Source organism: Gasterosteus aculeatus, chromosome 14, assembly GCF_964276395.1.
Source record: "Gasterosteus aculeatus chromosome 14, fGasAcu3.hap1.1, whole genome shotgun sequence".
Classification (NCBI taxonomy): Eukaryota; Metazoa; Chordata; class Actinopteri; order Perciformes; family Gasterosteidae; genus Gasterosteus; species Gasterosteus aculeatus.
Genome location: NC_135702.1, coordinates 11880563 through 11903079, shown reverse-complemented (window position 1 = coordinate 11903079; position 22517 = coordinate 11880563). Strand labels below are relative to the sequence as shown.

Here is a 22517-nt window from a genome sequence, read left to right as displayed (position 1 = left end):
ATACATATTAAACGGACATTGCGGCGGTGTTCCAAATCGCTCACCAACGCACCAAACCAGACCAGGTGTCCCTTTGCCAGCACACCGTTCACGCCGAATCATTACAAACGGTGATTTTTCAAGGTAAATTTTAAATGAGTTACATAGTTTAATGTAAAAAATCGTTTCTCCTGTACATTTAATAAGTGAGCCCCAATGCTTTTTCTCTTCACTGAACCTTAACGTTTGCCTCCCAGTCAGCGATTAGTCTGAAGCGTCACAATGTGGGTGTTTTTGCACCGTAACCCCTCAACTATCGTGGTGCTCAGCAACGTCACAGGAAAAGGCGTCCATGTCTGACATGAAGGGCACCGCTGGACCAGCTGTCGGTCGGGTTTATAGGTAACTGTCGCTGGTTTTAGTTTTCTATCTGTCTATTTCTATCATATGTTAACCAGATTACCAATACTGGGGCGTGTTGCTGAGGCAAAAGTCTCACCTCCCGTATCCTCGCTCGTATTTCATAAATCTGTAAAATTAAAGATGCCTTTTCCCCCTTGCACTCACATTGAGTCAGCTCCATGTTGTAAACCCTCTGGTTAGAGTAGAATTGAATCTCTATTATTTATTCATTTATAAGGTTGATTCAACTCACAACTGCTGCTACCCTCATTTATGTTGTCTTTCATTCTGTGATAAAGTACAATGATGTTTCTGTATCAGAGCCAGACCCGTTTATATTGTGTGATTTAAGGCGTTGATGAGAGGTTGCTGATTGCCGTCCAAATGAAGAAGAAAGCAATCCCAGTGTTTCCAGTCCCAGCGTCTCTGCCCACGTTGGTGATGCTGGATCATGCTGGATGCCCCGCATCTGCCAGGTTCGGTATGCGCATGTGATCTTGCGTTTGTGTGTTTGTTTGTGTGCCGTGTCACCGGACCCCGTCATTCCATTACAGGTCACACTAATCTGATCGCCCAGCCGCGAGGCCGGTGGGCGGGCGCTTTATGAGAGGGACTGTGGTGCTGCGGAGCACAAACCTCCGCCTGTCACCGCCTCACCTCTTGCTCCATGACCAACTGTGTCTGGGCCGACAGCCCGCAGCTGTTTTCCCAGACTGATTACTGTGGGAGTGAGCGGCCTCTGCTTCCACGCCGACACCTTCCCACCTCCGTTTGGGCGCGCGCGTGTAAACAAAGAGGGTCGCGGCGGTTTCTATCTGAAACCCGAGGGATGCGCGGCTGTGGTGTGAGGACAGAGGCGTCTCACAGATAAAGCTTTTATCGGAGCGGCTTACAGGAGTTGGACGGGCGACTCGGCTCCCCGCCCTGAAATCATATCGACAGGAAATACTGACTCCCTTCAGATGAACTCCGAGGCGCTGCGTCTGGTTTATCGTTTCGAGGGCCCACTTTGGCAGCTGGTACAGATTTTCTCAAGCTCAATCAGCTGAGCGGCGAGAGGTAAAGGAGATCAATACTTTTCATTTTTAACACAGAGGCAATATCGACCGTCTAAAGCGACCTCTTCAGCGGGCACAGAGATGCTTTTTCCGCCGCGATAAGAGGCATATTATTTTAATCATCATAATCTTTCATACGCTGCTATCTTATCTGTGGTCCTTGCACAGGATGATGGGGGAGGAGAGGATGGCAAAGTGGAGTCACAGATACACGTTGGTTCATCTCTGATCTTTCCTTTAGGTTCTTTGTTGAATTTAAGCCACAGCTAATGCGATTACATACTATGCCAGGTTGTAAAAAAAACATCCTGGCATTCATTCATGACCCCAAAGCTTCAAACAACACTCATTTAGGTCACTGATGAGCAATAAACAATACACAACAAGGTGTCATGCCTGTGTGTATAAAGGGCGGATCCATGTTTTGTCTTTTTTTTCAAATGGAAACACCCACTCGGCAATTAGGAACGTCACGGGGGTCACGGAGTGAATGTTATCAGCAGCTGAGTCAAGTGAAGCTTAGTTGGAGTTTGGTGGCTTTGATGAGAGCAGCATCACTGAAAGGACAGCAGCATTGGATGTGAGCAGCAGCACGACCAAGTTTACAAACCCCCAAAAATGTTTAACTGTGTGCTCCACCTTTGGAAAGGGAATTTAAAGCCTTACAGTGTAATGCTGTCTTCAAAGCTACCAGACTCCTTTCGTTAAAAGAATCATTTTACATTGGAGAACACGAAAGCTGCCGAGCATCGATTGGTTGGTCTGTTTGGCTTATTGTGGGACTCTTGGATCAAAAGTGAAATAGCGCCCACGAAGCCATTTCATGCCACGGGCCATTTAAGTCACGGTATGTAATGATGTACATAGAGTATTGGTAAATAAAAAAATAATATATACGTCGTTATACATGAATGAATTCATTTTAGAAGGACAAAACAGCATTATGAAGCTAACATTTTTGCTAAAAAGTTGTCAAAACATAATGTTCACATTTTATTGCATTAGGAAAATCTTTGGGAATTTACAGAATGATGCAGTTGTGCCATCTAGCAAGGCAGTTAAACCCCTTCTAGGAGTGGAGCTGCTACTGCAACACATGGTGATGTGTCCTGCTCGCGGAGGAGGGAGAAGAACACCATCAGTGTCTCCAATGGAAAAGAAGCTGTGGAGCCACGGGACAAAGTAACAGCCTCGTTATCATAAGAAAGACATCAATGTAGGTATTCATGACCACATGCACGACCGTACTCACTCACGCCGTAATGTCAGAGAATAAATCATGTGATCTTGTACCCTGATGGAGATCAGAGCAGCCGTGTTCCATCACAGAGAAAGAAACAAACTGGATATTGTAATTTTATTCATTGGCCAAATTGGCAGATGAAATACAAACCATATTCATAAAGTGGCAATAAGAAGCAGAGGCAATACAAAGCTAATGGCTGTGCTGCTGCAGCTGGGTTTATTATTTCACTGCAGTAATAGACACTCAAGGACAAACTATTGTTCAGAACCGGCCGTTATGTTTGCAGAAAACCACATAATTATTCTGAGGGATGAAATGATGTGAACTCCAGTTTGGATAGTTTTGCATTTAAAGTTTTCCCCGTCTTACAGGTGCTGGATAAGCCCGTAAAGCCCGTCTCAAACCATTTCTGTTTTTGGGTGCTCTGGTGATGGTAATCTCACAAGGTGGCAGCTCTAAAACATGAAGTTTTCTTTGCATAAACTGTTACATTGGAAATGTGAGAAACGCACAATACTAAGAAATGGTAGAAAATGGTGCAATTGATGTAGAAGATGTATTTTCTGAACCAAACATTGTCTAATTCCACCTCCTGATCTTTGAGGATCCGAAACCATTTGAAGATACCTTCTCGGGTCTCTGTATATGATTGTTTTTTAGTTTTGTGTCATTTTTTTGACCTTCGTTGGAAGGACAACATTTTCCCTAGAATGCAAGACAGCTGAACACTATTCAATTTAAATGAGAATGTGAATTTGAATAGAAAATTACTTTTGAAATTGAGAATTCAAAAAGTTTCATTTTCACGATAACTGATTTGTTTTTTTCATTGTTTTTTTTTAATCGTTGTTCTGCTTCTATAATTCACCCAATGTATTCTCATTTAACACTGTGGGGTTTCTTACATAGTTGGCAAGTCATGGTAATAATGACTACTCTGTGATCAGGTCGACAATGCTGCTCTCTTTGAAATTCAAAACGGAAAACTCACCGAGCCTCTTTATGGTGAAAATGAGTGTGGCTGAGAACAGAGCGAGTCCTCTCGCGTCAACAAAAGACAGAGAAGGAACCACATCTGCATGTCGCTGCGGCTCGTGGGAATTGCAACAGATGAAAACAATGACCCATTTGCTCCTTTGTTTCCACCAAGGTGACAACATGGACTAATTGCACGGACGTAGTTTCCCTCGTCGCCAATCAGTGGCTCGAGCCTTGACCTCGTCCTCATCGCTGCGTGAGACCCGTCTCAGGGACACAGAGATTTAAAAACGCCGTTTCCAAGCTTCCTCTGTAGACGAGAGGGATTGAACCCCGTCCTCTGTGACCCAGCGAACCTCGGCCCATTATGGAACTCTTTTGTCTTCTCGTGACACGGTTACAATAACCAGGCGCCTCGGCGCTGATTACCTTGAGCTATCGCTAACAGCTCCCCCATTCGACGCTGAGTTATGTCAGCCGCGTCGTTTCTGTCACACAAACCGGGAGGGGGGGGGGGTCCTGGAAGGAATTTGTTCACTTTGTACATTCCTTCTGTCAGGTAAATGTCAACTTGTCGTTTTCTGCATTTTCAGAGCGACGATTTGCTTTTCTACAGCCAAAACGTGGTAAAGGCAACTCTTCTTCATTGAAACTGTTCTGTTGACACATGTAAGATAGAATAGCAGCGTTTTTTTTTTACTTACCCTCAAAACCTTGCTGACAATTCACCGGTGAGGCCTTTTGGAATTCTAAGGGAGATTAACTGAACAAATACATCACCTCTAGCGGCTGAATCTGTCTCCAAGGAGGCTGGTGAGGAGTGAGCCTGAGTGTGCGAGAGGAAATAAAAAGCAATGAATGAGATCAAGGCGTCTGTTTGTGACAGCAGGGTGATCTGATAGCTACCGAGGGCATCATGTGACATAGAAATCACACACTTCATCATCTCAGCAATCAATGTGTCGCTCACTATTGAAGTGTCCTTGAGCAATATAGCTGCAAAAAAACGGATTTGCTGTCGGGAGCCTCCACTTCTTTATGTTCTGACCTTTACTGAATAATTCATGCAGATAAAGTGTTTGTTTTTTTGCTTTGGAAAAAAGTGCCATGAAACCAACATCTCATGTTGTCAGCCTTTTACAGTGGTTTAACATCAGTGCTGTTAGTTGCAGATTTCATTCATTTTTTGGGAGAGTCAGTTTATACTAAGCTAAGCTCAACGGCTGCTAACTGACGTTTCACATAAGACGGACGGACTAAAGTACTCTTATAAAGATATGCAAAACATATCACAAGCTAAAGGCAACCATTCCCTGGGCCTCCGTACCTTCTTTTGTCCCTCTTTCATTAGTTTCACAATCACACCTACTTGTATCCTGTTTTTTCAAAGGCGGTTGATTATTTATGGGGTTTTTTCACTGTAGGGGGAAGATGTTTGAATGTGTTTCAGGATTTGCTTTGTGATTTGCTCCTCTTTTTAGATCTTTTCTATGCCCCAATCAGATGGTGGTGTTTTATTTTGTTGGGGAAACTGTTTTAAAAAGCTCTGCCATTAACTCTGACATTGATCCTCTTGATTGGTACTTCATTGATCCAAAGTAAGCTGCAAACCGAGCGATTTGGTCCATGAAATATTTGTTATGTTTGAAGTTTGAAACTTCCCTATATGCAGAATTCTTTTTTGTTTTTGCTCTACTGGAGGCTCTCGGCTGGGGATGGGCCCCGTGCCCCCGATGCTCCAGGGACGTATGCCAGCTCCTGTTTTTGCCACTTTTGCCTTTAGAAAACTATACTCAGCCTAAAAGAATGAAAGTCCCATGATACGTGGATTTCATTGCAGCAGCTGTTGGAGAATTTAAAGTATCTCATTGTATAAGTAAAACGCTGAATTTGGATAAATGATATCCTGTTTTTGATCAGAACTCTACTGTATTGTGACATCCAGTATGTGTAGACATACGAAAACACTTCCAGCTTGACTCAAAAGTTCAACGAGTCTGTGGTTTTAAGAAGAAAGACCCAAAGAGCAGAAAACTAAGAATTTATTTCACTCACAGTCGGCTAATTTTCACGATTACTGGCCAGTGTTCCTGAAAGAATGCAGCACTACACTAAGCAATTGCAAAATTCATAAAATTCTGTTCTGTTTCAGCTCTCTTTATTGTATTTCCTTATTTTAAATCATGCTTTCAGAGGTTTAGGATGATAACGGAGAATATTTTACTCCCTGCTAAATGGAGTCAAGGTGTAGATGTTTGGCTGCTGAGTCCCGGCCGTGCCGCTCTGCTGGACTGGCACAGATGCTCGTGATCCATCATTAGCGCGGCCACAGGCGATGCAGAGTCACCTCAGCCACGCGCTACTCTGCAGGCCTCCTGCTAATTAGGAGGAGCGGAGAGTTGTGAATTAGCTGCAGTGTATTAACGTCTACATGTCAGGCACGCGCGCCCGACAGGAAGCGGGGATATTTCAGGTTTAGCTCATTGACGGGGCGGATAAATCTGCCGTTGCATCAGAAGTTTTGTACTTAAATGAGGCCTCTTTGAAAAAGAAGTGAATTGTATGTTTTAATCCAGGGCCTAATAGCAAGGATGTTGTGACATCAAATGTGCCTGTTTTGGGTGTATGATTCATATTGATACAGCGCTTCATAATGTGTGACGGATCAACACTTTCACATCTCATCAAACTTCCTGTCAGACCCACGTGGGCTTCTGCTCAGAACAGGGAAATGTCTGTAAATGTTGACGACTGCTTTTTGGGGTGACCGCTGTCTGTCTGGCCCGCATTTTGAAACGGGAAGTGGCTTGCCCAAACTGGCAAATTAAAAATCAACTAAAATGCCTCAATGCAGTATGATGCACACTGTACAAACTTCACTTTATTTAAACTAAGTGGACCAAACCATGGAAAACAGTGCTAGTAGATTTTTGTAGTGGGAATAATTCTAATTGATGTATCTTAGCTTAGTGAGTTTTAAACAAAATGCAAACAAAACATAACATTTATAATAATAATAATAATAATGTAGATTTGGATCTGTGTTATTTTTGAATAAACAGATTCCCGATTTACTTCAGGAACGTAAAAAAAGACGTAACATTGATTCACAATACTTAATTAATACTTAATAATGAATTATTTCTGACTTGGCTAATTAATTTGCCACTAAAAACATTTGGTCAATCAATTTAATCATTTTTAGGCAGGTTCCATGTAAATATTTGCTCCATCCTGAGGCACTAATTCATGGCTGGCTTCAGATTTATGAAGTCGTATCTCGCTTTAGGTTTTGAACTGTTGGTTTAACAAAAAAAAGCTATTTTATTATTCCAGCTGGAGTACAAGGAAATTGTTCTGGGCACTTTATCACATTTTTCTGATACATTAGTGACAAAACTAATACCCATTAGCCAAAATGATAATGAAAATAACCACCACTTTCAGTCTCGTTGGGAAAACGACTGTGTTCCCAAAATGTAGCTGTGGTTGTGTTTTAATCTAAAGTCACTTACATAAAAAGTATCGCATACCTACATCAACACTCCAGACCTCAACAGTTTATTTGTTTTACTTAGTATCTCTGCTCTACCCTCTAACATATCGCTAAGTATTAGTATTAGAGGTTTCCATTAGGATTTTTGGGGCCCCTTCCTCGGGAGGACCGGAGCAAAAGTAAATCTTTATCAAAAGGCCACCGGCTTTAATAAAAAGTATCAGTTCAAATTTCACACCGATTTTCCCAGAGGGCGAGGATCAGATGTCAGCCGGAAGCAGAGACCTGGTCCTCCCTCCACGGGCCTCGCCAGCCCCCCTCCTCTCACTTCCATGACCGCGTCAGGTCAGGCTGAGCTAATCGCCAGACCTTTTTCATTCAAATACACCAACATGTGTAACATGCCGTGAGTGCCATTCATCATGTTGATGGAGATTTACTCAGGGAGCAACTTCTTTTCTCGTCCGTCTGATTACCGATCAGGTCCCTCACACTGTTCAGGATGCTTTCCAAGTGGGGCTTCGGCCTGCATGGCCACTGGCTACGTGAATGCTCAATATATGCAAATATCTTAAGCAATTTCCCCCACTTTCTTTATTACTTTCCCTAAATCTAATCTCGACTCCTACGGTTTTAGAAATAAATTCATTTCAGGCAGACAAAATTGTGTTATGAGAATGGGAGAGAGTGGATTTATTGAAAGGGCAATAAGGGGCCGATCAATGAGCAGTGGACATTCAGCTCCATAACTCCCCCAGGCCGGTTTAGCTTTGATTCGGATAACACCCTCTCCTTCAGTCACCCACGATTCAGGCTGCAGAGGTCTGCGAAAGGGCCACATCGCCCTTCTTTTATCCACCCCAATGTATCACAAATAATACATTTGAGATACCTGAAAAGAGCACCTGGGTTTCTTTGAATCTTCACCAGGACTAGTGTAGGACTACTGATATATACGGGCCGACCACATGGGCTTACCAGAGGGGCATTCTGTGCAAAAGGTGGTCGAGCAGGCACTGGAGTGACCAGAGACTGTGATTGAGTACAGGGGCGCTGGAAGGTTATTGGATTTTGATGAGTTCAGGAGCATCATTGAGGATTTACGCACCAAAGCGCTCCTATAGGGGGCGCTCACTTTTGGTATGTCGTTACGACAAAGACGTACAAATGATAGAAAAAATGGCTCAGTTCACCCCGTCCACCACCCTCCATACACGCCACTGGTATAAATGTACAGATGTGGTGGTGGTGGTGGGCACCCCCCCCCCCCCCCTCACCAACATAGCTGGGATTCCTGTGTCAGCAGCCATCTGTTTGAATGACTTTAAGCAGGACGTGCTCCACGGGTCACAGACATTACTTACCTACACGCAGGGAAACATCACAAAGAAAGCACCGATGGAGAGAGGTTTGGCCTCCATAAAAACGCATGGGGTGTGTGTGTCTTTGTGGGAGCTCACACGCACTCTTTTGCTTTTGTGTGCAAGTGTGAGTTTGTGTATTTGTACGTGCAGAGGTTATGTATACAAAAAGAGTTCAACCAGGTGCCACACACAGACCCAGAAGTGCAGATCGGAGCGGAATAACTGGGACCTCCCACGTCTTTCTGGCTCTGTCAGCCTGTCATCGTGCATCTTCCTCACATCGCTCCTCTCTCAACCCCTGTTTCACCTTAATTTGTGTATTTTTCACTGGGGCCAAACCTTTTTGTAGCGTCGATGCTGCGGGGCTGCACGTAAAGGCCAGCTGGCAAGGTTCACGCTGGTGTTTTAGGCAGAGCGATGAAGAAGGAGAGACAAACCGCTCCCCTGGGGGAGAGATAAACATTTACTTTTGCATGAGGGGATGTCGATAGCATTATAAGCAGAAGGGAGAAAGAAAAGAGGTGAAAGTAAGAATAAGTTGAATGGACAGAAAGAATGGAAGGATAGATATAAAAGGTCGAGGTATTCTAACAACAATGGCTGACTTGTGTTCTTATTTTTCTTAAAACTAGCAGAGAAGGGCTCGCAGAATGTTAAGTGACCATAACCACCACCAGACATTCATCTGCGGGGGGAAGAAGCACAGCAAGATTGAATTTGTTTTAAATGGAAAGTTGAAAGGGCGGCCCAGTCTGCACTCCCAAGATGTTTTTTACAAAAATGGTGTTTGCAACGGATATGCACCGACAATTCTGGCTGGTGGAAACTTAACCGAGCAGTTAGTGACCTTGCTCTGGCCTCGGCAAGGATAAGACCATAAATCATGCAGCATTAACCGGCTGTCACTAATGTTCCAATTATAGATCAATTATAATGTAGTGTAAATTACAACTGTAGAATGAAATGTGTTAATGCATTGCACATGAACGCAGCTCTTATTTTTTTTTTAGCGAGGAAAGAGGTGATAATGCAAAGATACTTCTTTGCTTGGTGTTTGCAACTTCATCATCATAAAAACAAGCGGAGACATTTGTGTTTCCTGGGCGTTGGACGTAGAAAGAAAATAAAGCGCAGGACTCCAAAAATCTTCGTCCAGTTAGTATTTGTATCTAATCTAATCGGCCCCAAATTGATAAGACAAACAAACAGTGTAACATTCTGAGATCAAAAAAGCAAGTCCAAGTGAAAGCAAACACATACTGTATTGTAAATGTCATGAGACACATGCTCTGTGGCAGTTATCTCACATGAGCAGTAACATCAAGTCCTCGTTCAGTGTGTGTTTATATCCCACCGCAGGAATCCCAAACTAGAAATGCACCAACGGGCTCCACCAAAAAAAAAAAAAACATGCGTGCAATGCTTGCTTGTCTCTGCACCGTAATTCAGATCCGCTCGGAAATTGAAAGGACTCTCCCTTGGCCCACGCTACACCCAATTGGGCGGGTACGTTTTCTGTAATCCTGCCAACGAATAAACAAACAAACCAAAGTGAAAACAGGTCCTATTAACAAAAAAATCTGAGAGGATGCTGCGGAAATATTCCATTCAAGGGAGGAAAACAAGACAACAATCCTGTTTGGGGAAAAAAATACTGCAGTTTAGAGGAAAGAGATATCTGTCGAATTACAGGTCTTTTCTTTTTCAGCCAAGTGCTAAATACCCTATTTTGAAAACTCAAATTAATCAGCAAAAATATATAAACAACTCAAGTGCTCACAGAATAATTTACTGGTAGTAAAGAAAATAAAGAACAAAAGAACAGGAATATTGAAAACGAGATTACAGTGTTGCCAGCTGCTAATGGAGGAGGACCGAGAGGCTGTAATGTCTGTGTCACAACGTAAACACTCAGTGGCACTTTGATGGCGCTGCTTTATTACAGATTGCCTTCATAAACAAAAGCGCAGAGGGGGAAAAAAAATAAAAAATCGCAGGACGCCGCCTCTCTGTTCGCCTCGGAGCACATCTGTGATGGTAGAACCGTTGTGCCTGTGATGTACTCCTCACATGGGGGATCTCATTCCACCGCGCATGTGACAGTCCACTCATAAGGCCACGAGGAACATTAGGATGCACCGCTGTGATCGCAGCCCCACTGACCCTAATTTATAATGCCTTCATTGTCTTGGCGAACACAGGCGTGTATCAGGCGTAAATGAAGTAGGACAGGCACTTTAGCCGGCGAGATGAGGTGATTATAGCTCATGGATTAGTCTGCCTGGGCGAGGTGGCTGATCAGCCTGACGCGCGCGCACACACACACATACACACACACAAGTGTGTGTGTGTGCACCCAAGCTCACGTGCACATATGGGAGAAACAAAACCCCTCTCAGACCTGAAGGTTTGTGTATACACAATTTATGCATTTACAGGACACACGCATGCATGTGTGCACACACACACACACACACACACACACACAACCTCACTGCTGCACCCAAACAAACACAGTGTGAGGTGGGTTTACTGTAAACAAAGCCAACAGGGGGATGATGAGCCCAGTCTGGCTCAGCTCGTGTCGTACAGCAGGTGCATGTTGCCGGGGCGGACATGTTTTTTTTTCTTCACAAGTTGTTTCTTTTGGATTATGTATAATTGTGTATTTCATAAAGCAAGATTAGCAGCAAAGCCATGGCTTATTTCAGTAATTCCTCCTTATTTTTAGGAAATTGCTTCATAAAGGAGTCTACTCTGGAAAAGACCCCCTGCAGAGTATCCTGGTCCAAGTCAGGTTAGTTTCCAGGCTGATCTTCACTGGTTTACTGTGGATCCTCTACGCCGCTCCAGTTTTGCATCAACTGTTGCATGAACTGAACAACAATGACATAGTGGAATAATGTCTACCAGGGCAGAGTCGCCCTCCCTCTTGTGGGATGTATCTCAGCTCCTCTGTGCTTCGTTGACGTATCCGTGCTGGACGCGCATGTGAGAGTTGAGAACATCCTTTGCACCGGGCGGTTTCCTTGCGTAACTGTAGCACTCACCTCTCCGGCTGCTCCTCAGGCAAAGCTCTGTCCTGTTGCGTTCGTTGGCACTGTTTGCAGGTTTAGCTCTGTTAGCCGTTAGCCGCCGGCTCAGCCTTCACTGCGTTCGGAGACGCGAGGAGGCACCGGACACGCTCTGAATGTCCTTTGGAATTGGAGGTTGGTTGTATCTCCACAAACATTAGCATGATCAAGGTTTTAAATAAACCATTATAAAATTCAGTGAAGGGGTTGTTTTAAATCCGCCCCATGGCCGTAGGCTTATACTAAGACACGTTTTCATGATGTGTTCTCTGAACACCCTCCAGTTGGTTTATTGAAGGTACAATATCATACCACCAAATGAGCAGCACTCATCTCATCTAACAATCTAGTGGACAATTGAACTCATTAAAAAGAGAAAGATACCACCAGATTGAGATCCTTTTTATACCAAAGCTGTTTCTTGCATCAAAAAGTTGAATTTGAAGTTGTTAATTGCAGTTGCATGAATGTACCTTTTAAATGAATGAATTAATCAAATTAAGGGACATGGGGAAAAAGCCACATGTAAGAAAAGAAGAGTCCACATTTGTTTATTAAAAGGTAATTGTTGGATGCTAACAAACTAAAGTCATCTTACTCCGAGGCAGCAGTGTGAACCACTTAGCCACTCTTCTGCGCAGTTACAGACAATAAAACATTTGATATGATACATGTGTGATTCAACCCTTTCTATTTCACTTAATTTTGCAGGTGATCGATTGCATTTTGGTCAAATAAAAAAAAAACCTTTTGATTTGAAAAAGTATTTCTCCCCATTCCTCCTTTTGTGTTGCTTCTATTGGAGAAATGCAATTCGGTGCAATGGGAGCAGAGGTTTTGCAATGAATGTCCACACTGGGGACTTAACAAATGAGCAACCCTGAACCAGCCTGGTTCAGGGGGAATAAATCAGCCTGTCTGTGAACAGAAGCCGCGGACCGAGCAGCGCCGGTGGCGACTGTTCAGCGGCTCGGCAAAGTTGTACAACCCTCCAGTTGAGCCCAGCGGCCCTCGGATGAGCTCCCCCTGTGCTGCTGTTCTTATGAAGAGGATTAGAGAGAAGTCTGTCCCTATCTGCTCCGACTCACTAATGGACCTTCTCCCAACTCCACTTAAGTACTGTTTTTCAGAATGTTTCAAATGTTCTTGAGTGTGTGCACAGTCTTGAATTCTTTCCAAAGAGACGATTCCTGTTGCTTTTCCAATGATCGCCACTACGTGGCGCACTGAGTCAGGGACCCAAACTACGTGTGTCCACAAGCCCTGCAACCCGAAAGGGAAGCAAAGCAGTCTGGAATGTCTGGGAGACAAACATGTGGCTGAGAAAAACAAAACATATTTAAATCTATAATTTAGAGGCAAACTAGAGGAAATTAAAGCATTTTGATTTTGCACGCATAATAATGTTTGGCTTGTGACGTAATTCAATGCAGAATGGAAAGTTTGTTTCCCCCCAACAATGCAAACGAAAAGTCGTGCCAGCCGAGATGCTTAACTGGTTTTGAGGCACTGCAGTCAAAGGGACCGTCTGGAGAGCAGTTGGAAACCATTTCCTCTGGCAGGCACCACTGCATTTACTGACAAAGCAATTGTTTTCCGCAAAATTCCTTCGAGCAAATTTCTTTAATTCTATTGGAAAGAGCCGAACTTTGGTTCTGGGACATTTAAATGAAATCACATTTGAGGACAAACGTTACATTGATTGAGACCAAGTGAAATGAAAGTTCAACGCGTCGAAGAGGAGCACGTTGTGAAACGATCTGGGATGAGTCTGCCAGCCGGGGGGGGGGAGGGGGCAGAGAAACACATGTAGGAGGGATGTCGACGTAAACAAAACGACCGTCATGCAAAACCCAAGCCAATGAGAATTAGTGCAACTGTGAAACTGTACCAGCAAGAAATGTCCGCGCCAACAAACAGGACTGAAATTCTTTTCCGTTTTGCATAATTTGCTCCAGAAGATTCAGCAGCGACCAGCAGCACCTTTTGCAGCGTACCCCGGCTGGCAGGAAGGTGGAGAGAGAAAGAGAGAAAGGAGGGGGAGGAGGGGGTCGTCGTGGGGAGTCGGAGGGGGGTGGTCCGGGAGAGCATGGCCGCAGGAGACCGAGCGCCGCAGTCTCGCGTTTGCTTCCTCCACATCGACATCGCCGCTTCTTGTGCGCTCTCGGTGATGTTGCGGAGCCGCTCGTCGGGGTGACGCTCAACCCGGAGACTGTGCGCGTTTACGCAGCGACGTTCTGTTTGTTTTCCTCTCTATCTCTCTCCTCTCTTTTCCTCGTTTTCCTGCCCGTGTGCGTGTGTTGTTTGCGGCGGAGGGACAGAAGCGCTCGGGCGGCTGCAGGTTCAGCTGGAGCCGAAGAAGCTGCCGGTTTGGAGTCCTTCGGGCTTCCCTCCCGAACCGCACCGAACGGATCTGGAGCCGCACGGACTGTATTTCTGATCTGTTTATCTGTTGTGTTTCATCCTCCTTGGTTTTTTAAATATTGCCCCTCCACACCGCGCACCTCCTCTCCGGGAAATTCGAGGCGAGTTGGAGAAACAGTTTCGCAGCGCGCAGCGGAGTTGCGGAGGATCGTTGGGGCAGAAACACTGTGGCTTTTTGAAGTAGAAGTCGTTTTCGAGCAGAAGGTTTTTGGTGCAAAGTCATCGATCTGACTGTCGTCAAGCCGGTTTCTTTTTTTTGTTAAAGCAGAGAAAGACATTTCGTTTGGTTGCGAACACCGAGCAGGAAGCTGCACCTGTAAAGCGGACTCTCCGCGCAACATCTCCCCGCCACATCCGTCACATCGGCACCGGGACCGGAGTCAATTTGGCACCGTCGGAGTTCCAGAGCCAAGATGCCGCAAGTGGAAATGATCCTCTTCCTCTTCCTCGTCGTAGTGGTGTGTGTTTACTGCCAGGACCCGGCGTCCAAGGTGGTGTCCGACCGCTACGCCGTCTACTGGAACCGGACCAACCCCAAGTAAGTAGAACCCTTCTCACCCTTGCGCACCGGCGCACAGAGGTGGCCAACTTCCCCCTCAAACGTCACCCTGTTCAAGCTGTACTCTGGTCGGTTTTACGGTAGTTTTAATCGTCGGGTGACGCACGGCGCGCGCACTCCGCATCCCCAGCAGTTTAACAAAACGTCATTCTATATACTTACCAGTTAAATATCCAAACCTGCAATTACATCGATTTGTAACGATGCATATTTTCCTTATTTTGCTGCTTTGCATGAACACCGTTACGATGTGTCCGCACTCACGCGCTGCCTCCACCGAGGAGATCTGATCTGATAATTCATGATTTAATAATCCTACATAATCTGAACGAGTTTTGTGCGGCATGAAACATATACTTCTCGGAGGGACAAGAGCCTTCGCACGCGGGCTGTCCGCTGTTACGCGCCTTTACGCGTTCATGTTCGGTGGTTCGCTCCACGTTCCCACGTACGAGGAGACCCGCGCCGCCTGTGTTCAAATGACTCTCCAGTCTGCTGCAATGGGTCCTACTTGATATAATTGTGAGTGTGTTTATCACTATCACAGTGAGGCGCTGCTCAGCTCATCAAAAAGGCTCAATGAGTGGATTTGTGGATTTTGGGTGACTCAAAAACGAGCAGCTTGTCCTGTGACGGTTTTCATAATCAAGCCCCCCCCCTCCAAAAACAACTTAGTCCATATGAGTGCAGCTCGTTCAGTTGGAATACCAAAGTGACATTTCTCTCCAGAGTGTGTCGGGACACCTCCCCGGGTGACTCAGTGCCTTGGCGTTGGCACTCGAGCACATGGTGATATAATGTGTGTGTCACTTTGTTTCAGTTGGAATACTTTCGTTGCTGGCTGCAGTTTCGGCATGAGTCAAACAAAAAGTTTAAAAAAAAGCAAAAAGAATGCAAATGTACATCAGAGAAGAGAACAAGGAACCGGCCTGTTGAGGAGTTAACTGACGGGATTGTTAATGATGCAAATCCAAAACATTTCCTGGTTCCCAAGTCTGGTGTCTTGGTTGCTGGGCTCCTACATCCAAGACCCCCCCCCCCCCTCCCCCAATCTTTTCCTCCCCCTGCCGGCCCACGCTGGGGTAGACAATGAGGGGGTACACAGGGACATTTCAGCAGCGGCCAAGGCACAGCGTGGCTCTCGGCCTTGTGAGAGATCCCCGCATGCTGAGGTCACACACTTGGTAGTAACCGGGCAAGTTGTGGGTTAAGCAGCACAGAGGGGACTGTTGTCAGGGTCAAAACCGGGGCAGCACCGCCGGCCATGGGGCCCGGTGATGGGCCCGGCGCGGCGCCCCGCATGGGCTTTGTCTCTGCAGAATGGAGGGCTAAATAAATGAGTAACTCTAAATGACTGTCTCCTTTTCTCATTCATGGATTTAATCTAAACCCGACCCCGGCTGCATAATGGGAGGGAGGGCTGCGGTTAAAGCCCGGGCCCCCCCCCCCTTAACCTGCAGCAGAACCCAACAGCGTTCCGTACGAGCTCGCCAGCCCCCGGATCCCCGCTGCTTAATGTAACCACACTCGGTATTGGAGCCCCGGGAACCCGCTGCGGTACCGCCCCAGCTTCCAGATGAGCTTTCTTACCCCCCTCTCCTGACATCTCCGCTGCATATTTGACCAAAGTGGGGCGGAATGGCATCCGGAGCAGCGGTCCATACTCAGCCATTCATGAAATCCCCTACAGGAGCTCTGGAATTGAAATGGGAAGTGAGTCGTGAAAAATGGAAATGCGATGACATTTCATGTTTTTCTATTGTTTGAAAGGGGCTAAAAAGAAACCTTTCTCTTTGCGTGATTTAGATAGACATGCTTTCATGTTTGCTCTGCTTCCATCTCGGGGGGGACATCTTCCTGCGCTGATGCTTGTTGCTGATTAGGCTCAGACGAGCAGGAGAGGAAGAGGAGGAAGAGCAGGGGTGAGATTCACAGCCGGTTTAGCTTCGCCCGGAATTTGAAAATCCTCCACTGACAGCGAGTAGCTGCGCTTCTATAAGCCACTTAATGAAATGAAATGAAACTCCGGGATCTGGGAGCTTGCTTGGAAAGAAAGCACGCAGTCACGACTGATTGATTGATTTATTGACCAAAAAAGGCTTCGGATAATTGTGCCATTTCTCCGTAAGCCCCTCAGTGTGCGGAGACGGCGGGAAAAGCCTTTGCATTGTTTGCTTTATTCCGAGTCAGCCCTTTAGTCAAAGTGTGCACGTAGGTGTGGAAAGTCTGGCCATGCTCCTAATTTGGATGTATTCCCGAGGACGATGTTTAGAGAGTATACTTGGCAGAACACCGTTGAGGCTCCTTTGTAGTCGTAGACCAAGAAGGATTTCAGATAATGTCACAATAATGAAGAGCAATGCGTGGCGGCCGCAGCGATATCTGCAAAGTTTATTGCCCTAAAGTTCAGTCCAGGGCTCCGCTTACGTGCACAACATTTATTCATGTTTATACATCTGGAAGTATCCTCTGAAAATAGACTGCATGGTGCAAAAGAAATAAAAACTTGAATTCAATCTGCTGACTTTGACGTCTGAACTATGTTGTATTAATATATTAGTTATTAAATATTAGTTATTACAACGAGTCAGAAATCGACCCAAAAAAAAGTCGTGAAAGAGGTCGTGTAAGAGAAACGAGTCACAGATGTTCCTTGTCAGTTTTGCCGCCCAGCAAATGGCGGCGTGAAGTGTATGAGCGGGGGTATTTACTGCTCCTCTGACAAGGAGCTTTTAGCGAATTCCCCGCTCGCCGGCAATTTAGCTGCTTCATTAAAACCCACCCGGCCCCCATATGGTCCGCACGCAGCCGCTGCCGAGCCCCAAGGTGTTTATTTGCTGCTGAGAGGTGGGATCAACCGAGAATCAGAGCCGGGTTCCGTCCCTAATCTCTCAAACTGTTTGTGTCTCGGACGCCATGGAAACCGATACCCCTCGTCATCAAAGAAGCTCATTGGGATGGACTAAGGGCCCGACAGCTGGAGGGAGAGAGGGATTCCAGCATTCAGAGAGAGCACTGTCACCCCAGGGGTTTCCTTTAATCCTTGATAATGCCCTCCCAAAGCTTCCCCCGGCAGATGCAACATATTTCTCCATTATCAAAGAATTGCTTCGGAGGCCGCTTTGTATACGCGATATAAGTGGGGTTACAGACTTTAAAAGGCCTTTGATAGCCGGCCGCTAACTGTCTGTCCACTTTGTGTCCGGACACAGTTGAATGCTTCTGGTAGAAGCTCTACCTCAGGAAAGGGGAGCGAGGTCCTCGAGTTGACTGACTCCGTGCCCACTTCCCCCCGTCACAGCAGAGCGACCCCTCTTCTCTCTTTTTAATCTCCCATTTAGCGAAACAATACTTCACTTTTCCCCTCGGCGGCGAGGCCATGTTGTGATAGTTTCCCAGTGGCCCCGTTCGCATTGTTCCCACTGTTTACCCTCGCTTTCCCCTCTCGGCCTGGTCCCGGGCTCCCTGCCGCTCGGTTCCGCTTGGATTTAAAAAAAAAAAAAAAGGCAAACCACGTCGTATGTGTACAGACTGTAAAGCCCTCTGAGGCAAATTTGTAATTTGCGATTCTGGGCTATACAAAATAAAATGACTTGACTTGACTTGACGTCCAAATATTGACTGGGTGCCGGGACCGTGGCCCTCTCCCACCGTTGGCACCGAGCGCCTGAAAGGCCACCATTGTTCCGCCCATACTCAGTGGCCCGTAGCCGGCTTCTAGCGGTGCAGGGAGACACACTGGGGGAAGGAGGGGACGGGTGAGGTGGCTGTGGAGAGTGTGCATATGTTATCCGAGGTGGGGCAGGGGATTAGAACCGGGGGGGGGGCAATGCAGTCGCGGGGGGGGGTGAGAGAAACTTCCTCACGAGTGGCCAGAGGCTCTACGGCAGGGGGACAGTGTCCAGGCCGCGGAGTCCCGGGGTGGGGTCAGAATGTACCCACCCTGAGGAAGTGTCAATCTCAGAAAGGCATCAAAGAGAGCGGACCGAAAGTAATTTCCTTCAGAGAGTGTTCGGAGAGTATCAATAAACCGAGGATGAGAGGCTTCTTATCTGAGGTTTACCTTCCATTTTATTACAAAGTGCAGGAGCATTAAGCCTCCTCGCTGCATGAAATGAAAGCGCGCCCCAGCACAGATAAGCAAATCTCATTCATGTCGTGTCCGTTCGCGTCCACTCGCTGGACCTTAGTCAGTCGTACCTTACAGAATGCACTTGAATAGACGGAGCTCCAGAGACTCAGCGGTCTGCGGAGGGGGATCGGAGGACCTGTGGAGACGCCCGTCATTCCCCGTGCTCCCTACGACCCTGCCTGCAGAGAGGAGCAGCCCCAGCCCTCCTTTTTACGCTCCCACTAACAAGGCGAGGGCCCTCAGGGTGCCGGGCCGTGATTGACAGGAAGTAGTGACGGGAAGTTACTAATAAGTGTGGCCGCTTTATGATTCCCTCAGGCTCATTCACAGTGGTTACAATGGCTGCATTGCAAGTTGGTGCATTGTATTTGATTTTAAATGACAAGAATTTTTATATTGGAAAGTATTTTTATTGTGACTGTATGTGTCGCATGTTCCACATTAGGAGCAACAGATCTGCCAGAGCAGCGTGATTACTTTAACCAAATTCCTATCGGGAAAAAAAACATTTAACTGCTGAAGGAAAGAAATTCAATTGTTGCACGTTGTTTTAAATTCCACTCATATTGGAAATAAATCTAGTCAATGCAGGATAACATCTAAGGTGATTTCAACACAAATCACTTGTTTCAATACTTTTCTGCAACTGAGTATCCTCATGCATCAAGAGGAAGTTTTCAACCAGTTTTCAGCAAAAATAAACTTTTACAGGAAATTATTGTCAGCATCATCCTACTCTAAAAAATCGCAAGAAAACTTTCAGCGATATGAATTTTTAACCGCTTTCAAGAAGTATCGTCTGTAAAAAAGGGAAATGTCCTTTAAAATCTAAAATATTCTCTGAAAACGTCTCAGGTCGATTCACGATTATCTTTTAAGTGCCACTTTCATGACAAAATGTTACGCGAGGCGACTCATTGTGTCCACATCAGCTCCTGTGTGAGTTTGGCACCCTGCTTTTGATATGCGCGATAGTCAATGGGTTAGCGGGGGGGGGGGGACTCCTCGGGCCTAATCTCACAGTCTCACTCCGCTGCACAGAGGTTCACTTTTCTGCCGTTTTAATCTTGGCGGGGCCTTTCTTTTCTGTGTGTGCTGTTCAAATGTGAGTGGTGAAATGGCATCCCCTGTGTCTTTGTAGGCACCGGTGAGGGTATTAGCAAAGAGGCTCTACGGGGCTTAAGAGGTCAGCCCTCCCTTTGTGCGGAGACACAAAACACTTCCTGTGGGACCCTTCACCCCGCTCTGTTCTCCCCTCAGAAAGCCAGGCCCTGCCTGACCATTCACATTAATCAGCCTTAGCTCCTAATGACTGCAGCAAAGCTCCTAAAAACTGCCTCTAGAAAAGGTCCTAGAGAGCCACTAAGCTGCTAACAGACAGGGCTGCTGCGGTTTGTCGGGCATCACGCGGTATCAAAGACCGCAGTCCCTTTGTAGTACGAGGAAGGCCGTCCCGTGCGCCTGAGAGTTTACACTGTGAAATATACAATTTTAACGGTGAAACCCTTTGCTATTCACAAAATATTGGATCTTTTTGTCTTGATTCTTGTGTTAGAAACACGTTCGTCACCGGTTTCAGCTCTACATCTGAGACAAAAGAGGTACTTAACAAATAAAGCGATTTATTAAGGGAGTGTATGCACAAAAATGTGCTGCGAGGCGGTTGTGTTGTGTTGTTAAAAACAAGTAAAAAGAAACCAACATTCCTTGACTGTTTGTGTGTGTGTGTGTGTGTGGAGGTGGGCCAGCTGTGGACCGCTGGTGGCTCAGGCTTTATCCTCGGGTATCACCGGCCCACTTGCTTCCAACGCTGCTGATTCCACTCAATCAGGACTGCAGCCCTGCAGGAAGAAGCACAGGAGCCACAGAACGGATACAACATGAATTGATGAAAAAAGACACCATACTTCGAAGTAGAGGACACATGGCGGGCGGATGCATTCAATAGGACTCAGAGAAATCAGCAGTGTTTTCTCGGATGTGTTTTGGATTATTCAGTAGTGAACGACTCTCTTTTAGTGATCGCTAAGCTTCAGGCTGTCACACATCTGGAGTTTGGGCTTCTTTGCGTTAAAGACAAATGGAGGTAATGAGAGAATTGGAACGCCGTTCAACTGAAATCAAATACGATAACAGCTGAAATATCAATTGGCTCAAGCCGGCCGATTTTGACAGCGAGGGACGAACCTCCAAGTGGATGTTTTGAAACTAAGAGTATGTGTCCCTCCTCGTCAGGGCGATATTTCCTCATTTGAAGCGGCTGTTGACTCGTCGCTTTCTGTGTATCTTGGATGAAATTTACACGGAGCTGAGGTGTTTCGCTCACATTCCCCGGGTGGAGCCGAACATGTTTCCGTAGGAGACACGGCCGCTGTCTTAATGACTTTTTGTCCTTTCGGTTCAAATGTCTGCCGTAATCGTTTGGGTATGAGGCTTTATCTGATCATAGTTTGGAGCCCAGGCCACAGCAGAGGAGAAGCCCCGTTTTTTGCTGCTGTATTGACGGTGCTCTAGTTGTGTTTCTGCGCGTGCAGGTCGGCTGTTGTTGCACGAACTCGGTGTGACTTTGCGAGACCTTTTCGTGCGGCCCGCCGGCCCGTTGAGACTCCAAGTGTTTCCTCCTGTTGGATTTCCGCGCGCTTGCGGCTTTGCGACACATGAAATATTGAGAAAGCCGTTTATGATCTCACGATAGACCCCGGACAAACCTTCACACGCAACCAGGAGAAATTCAGGTCAGGACTTAAACGGGAGCGGTCGACATCACGACGCCTTTCTTTTTTATTTACTAGTGTTTTTAGCGGGTCTGCGTTCCTTCGGTGATGAATGGCGACGATTACATTTATTTTCTGGTATTTTTTGCGAAGCGCAACTTGCGTCGATCGGTTTATAATTGAATACTCAGGCTGCCATGATGTGAAGACTTTCCCCACACGCGGCTTACTTCGTCTCCTCCTCGCCTTTTCAAGTGGTGTGTGGCGGAGCGGGAAGCACCCGGGCAGCCATTTTCCAAAGTCGACTCCATTTTGTTTCAGGGGATAAAAGTAGGTTACGAATAGCGAGACGTCACTTGAGCGTTTTCTGATCTTTTCTGATCCGACACCCCCACTCCTGCAAATAAATCATCTTTTTATAAACACGCCACAGGAAAGGTTTTCTGTTTTCTACCAAGTTAAAGTCTCATTCGATGAGAAATTAAAATGAAGATTTTCTCACATCATTTATTGACTTTTCAGGAATAGAAATTTCTAGTAAAATGTTTGTTTTCGTTTATTTTGGATAAAAGTTGAAGCTTTTCTCTCATGAGTTGGCAGCTGTGACCTGAATGTGGGTTTCAAGCTGTGGTGTTGAAGTTTAAAAGGGATCCCCCTTGTTTCTTTGTCACTTCATCTTAATTTAATATTTGAAACAATATGAGAAAAAAAAAATCCACCTTCACAAACAAAACTCAACATTCAGTTTTCAAACAAACAATTTGATCAGATTTTTAAAACTAGTCCAAACGCAGTGGATTAAAAGTTGATTAAACAACTGCTGAGTTGTTTTTAGTCCAGCTTTCTCTCAGCAGACGCTGAAAATGTGAATACACACCTTTCAGACAAATTTTCAGCAAATAAATAACCTTGAAGCAAGTTGAAACAATGCACACTTTGTGTGGAAAGATGATTTGTCTGTGATAAAAATCTGAAAATCTTGAAATACTTCTTCTTGGCTTTGCTGAGTCGGCCCTTCTGCAGTGACGGCCCTCACCGATTGTCCTTCTGACGCGCGGCTGTGTTTGTTTGAGCACCGACCCGTCGATGTG

The 22517-nt window shown here is 45.9% G+C and overlaps 1 protein-coding gene across 2 annotated transcripts in view; it reads left to right on the top strand.

The window, feature by feature from the left end:
- The first annotated feature begins 13389 nt into the window (after positions 1–13389).
- LOC120831978 (ephrin-A5b) overlaps positions 13390–22517 on the top strand; it is a 58484-nt gene continuing 49356 nt past the window's right edge. Inside the window, exon 1 of one of the 2 annotated variants that reach the window (XM_040197965.2) lies at positions 13390–14559. In XM_040197965.2, coding sequence (XP_040053899.1) covers positions 14435–14559 — 125 coding nt within the window. In that variant the 5' untranslated portion in view covers positions 13390–14434. The remainder of the gene's footprint in view (positions 14560–22517) is intronic. The other variant, XM_078088488.1, reaches the window with a different exon arrangement.